Here is a 1,955-nt window from a genome sequence, read left to right as displayed (position 1 = left end):
CCCGCCACTCTCAGCTATGCTCTGTGCCCCAGGAAGCTCACCCCTATGTCCGGGGTTGCCCAGGCCCCTTGCCCTCTCTGGCTTCTGTTTAGGGCTTAACCAATGGAAGGCACCAGGAGACAGGTGGGCCTTTAACCCCGTCTCCAGTCCCTTCAGGCCTAGGTGGGGAGGCAGTCCCACACTGTGGCTAGCCCTGGGTGCTGAGCCATCCGTGTTCGGGGCCCCTGCACCCCACCCACCCATGGGTTGTGCCCTGATGGACACATGGGGGCGTGTCAGGGGGTGGAGCTGGGATCCCGCAGGCAGCAGCCCCTGCAGCCTGCAGGCGACCAGGCCTCGCAGACCTGTGGCTGCTGGTGCTCTGGAGCCAGGTGTCATCAACGGGCGGGGGCACGGGCGTGGACACTGTGCTGGTGCTGATGTCCCCGATGATGCTGAGTGCCTCCTTGAGCGCGTGGTACATGCGCAGCATGTCGTCCCGCCGCTGGGCCTGGTCAGCCGACTCCTCCATGAGGCTGCTCTGGTCCGCTGATGAGTACAGGTAGGCCAGCAGCTCATGGTGGATGAAGGCCTTCGTCTGAGGACAAGGGTTGGAGAGGTCAGGGCTTCCCACCACAGCAGCCAAGAGCTCAGCCAGCCTTGCGAATGGTCAGAAGAGCATCCAGCATGCTGGGCGGGGCTTCGTCTTTCACCTGACTGCACAACATGGGAGATACTTACAAGGAGGTGAGCTTTCCACTCAGTTGTCTCCCGAGTCCCTCAGGGGTGCTTGCAAGTGTTCTTCCAACCCATTTCATCAGATTCTTGTGAAACTTATTCCTAGAATCTTATATTTTTTCCTTTTTTCCTTCCACATGGCTTGCGGGATCTTGGTCCCCAGACCAGGTATTGAACCCCGGTCCTTGGCAGTGAGAACACGGAGTCCTAACCACTAGAATGCCAGGAAATTCCTGAACCTTATCTCTTTTATTGTTATCTTTTCTCCCATTATATCTTTTTTTTTTGGCTGCATTGGGTCTCCGTCACTGTGCATGGGCTTTTCTCTAGTTGTGGCGAGCAGGAGCTACGCTTTGTTGAGGTGCGGGGGCTTCTCATTGCGGTGGCTTCTCTAATGGAGCACGGGCTCAGTACTTGTGGCTCACGGGCTCTAGAGCTCAGCCTCAGAAGTTGTGATGCACGGGCTTAGTTGCTCTGCGGCACGTGGGATCTTCCCGGACCAAAGCTCGAACCAACTTCCCCTGCATTGGCAGGCGGATTCTTATGCACTGTGCCACCAGGGAAATCCCTCAGTTACTTTTCTTGGGATTTCTAAGTATACATGTTCATGTTTACATATGAACAGTTTTTCCTATTCTTTTTGACGTTCACAGCTTTAAATTATTTTTCTTGGGACTTCCCTGGTGGCACAGTGGTTAAGAATCCGCCTGCCAATGCAGGGGACATGGGTTTGATCCCTGGTCCGGGAAGATCCCGCATGCCTCAGAGCAACTGGGCTCCTGCACCACAACTACTGAGCCTGCGCTCTAGAGTCTGTGAGCCACAACTACTGAGACCGTGTGCCACAACTAATGAAGCCCGCACGCCTAGAGCCCGTGCTCTGCAACAAAGAGAAGCCACTGCAACGAGAAGCCCGTGCACCGCAACCAAGACCCAACACAACCATAAATAAATTAAATAAACAAATAAATAAATAATTTTTCTTGTCTAACTTCATTGCCTAGTCACCCTACAAGAAGATTAAATAAAAGTGGAAATAGCCAACTTGTTCTTGATTTTGGAGGGGATGTTTCCAGAGCTTCCCCATTAAGGGCAAGAGTGGTTTTGAGACTGAGATATCAATTCAATGGATGTATGAGATCTCATAAGAGAAGTCTCTCTCTACAATTGTCCTTTTAAGAATGGATGTGGGGCTTCCCTGGTGGCGCAGTGGTTAAGAGTCCGCCTGCCAATGGAGG

The 1,955-nt window shown here is 53.2% G+C and overlaps 1 protein-coding gene across 7 annotated transcripts in view; it reads right to left on the bottom strand.

Annotated features, from left to right (window-relative positions):
- The window catches only part of DNM2 (dynamin 2), a 102,492-nt gene that overhangs the window by 2,554 nt on the left and 97,983 nt on the right, over positions 1-1,955 (bottom strand). For 6 of the 7 annotated variants that reach the window (XM_007460681.1, XM_007460685.1, XM_007460686.1 and 3 more), the window contains one exon: positions 345-577. In XM_007460681.1, coding sequence (XP_007460743.1) covers positions 345-577 — 233 coding nt within the window. The remainder of the gene's footprint in view (positions 1-344; positions 578-1,955) is intronic. The other variant, XM_007460687.1, reaches the window with a different exon arrangement.

Source organism: Lipotes vexillifer, unplaced genomic scaffold, assembly GCF_000442215.2.
Source record: "Lipotes vexillifer unplaced genomic scaffold, Lipotes_vexillifer_v1.1 scaffold1011, whole genome shotgun sequence".
NCBI lineage: Eukaryota > Metazoa > Chordata > Mammalia > Artiodactyla > Lipotidae > Lipotes > Lipotes vexillifer.
The sequence above is the reverse complement of the archived record's forward strand: the minus strand, read 5'-3'. Positions and strand labels throughout refer to the sequence as shown.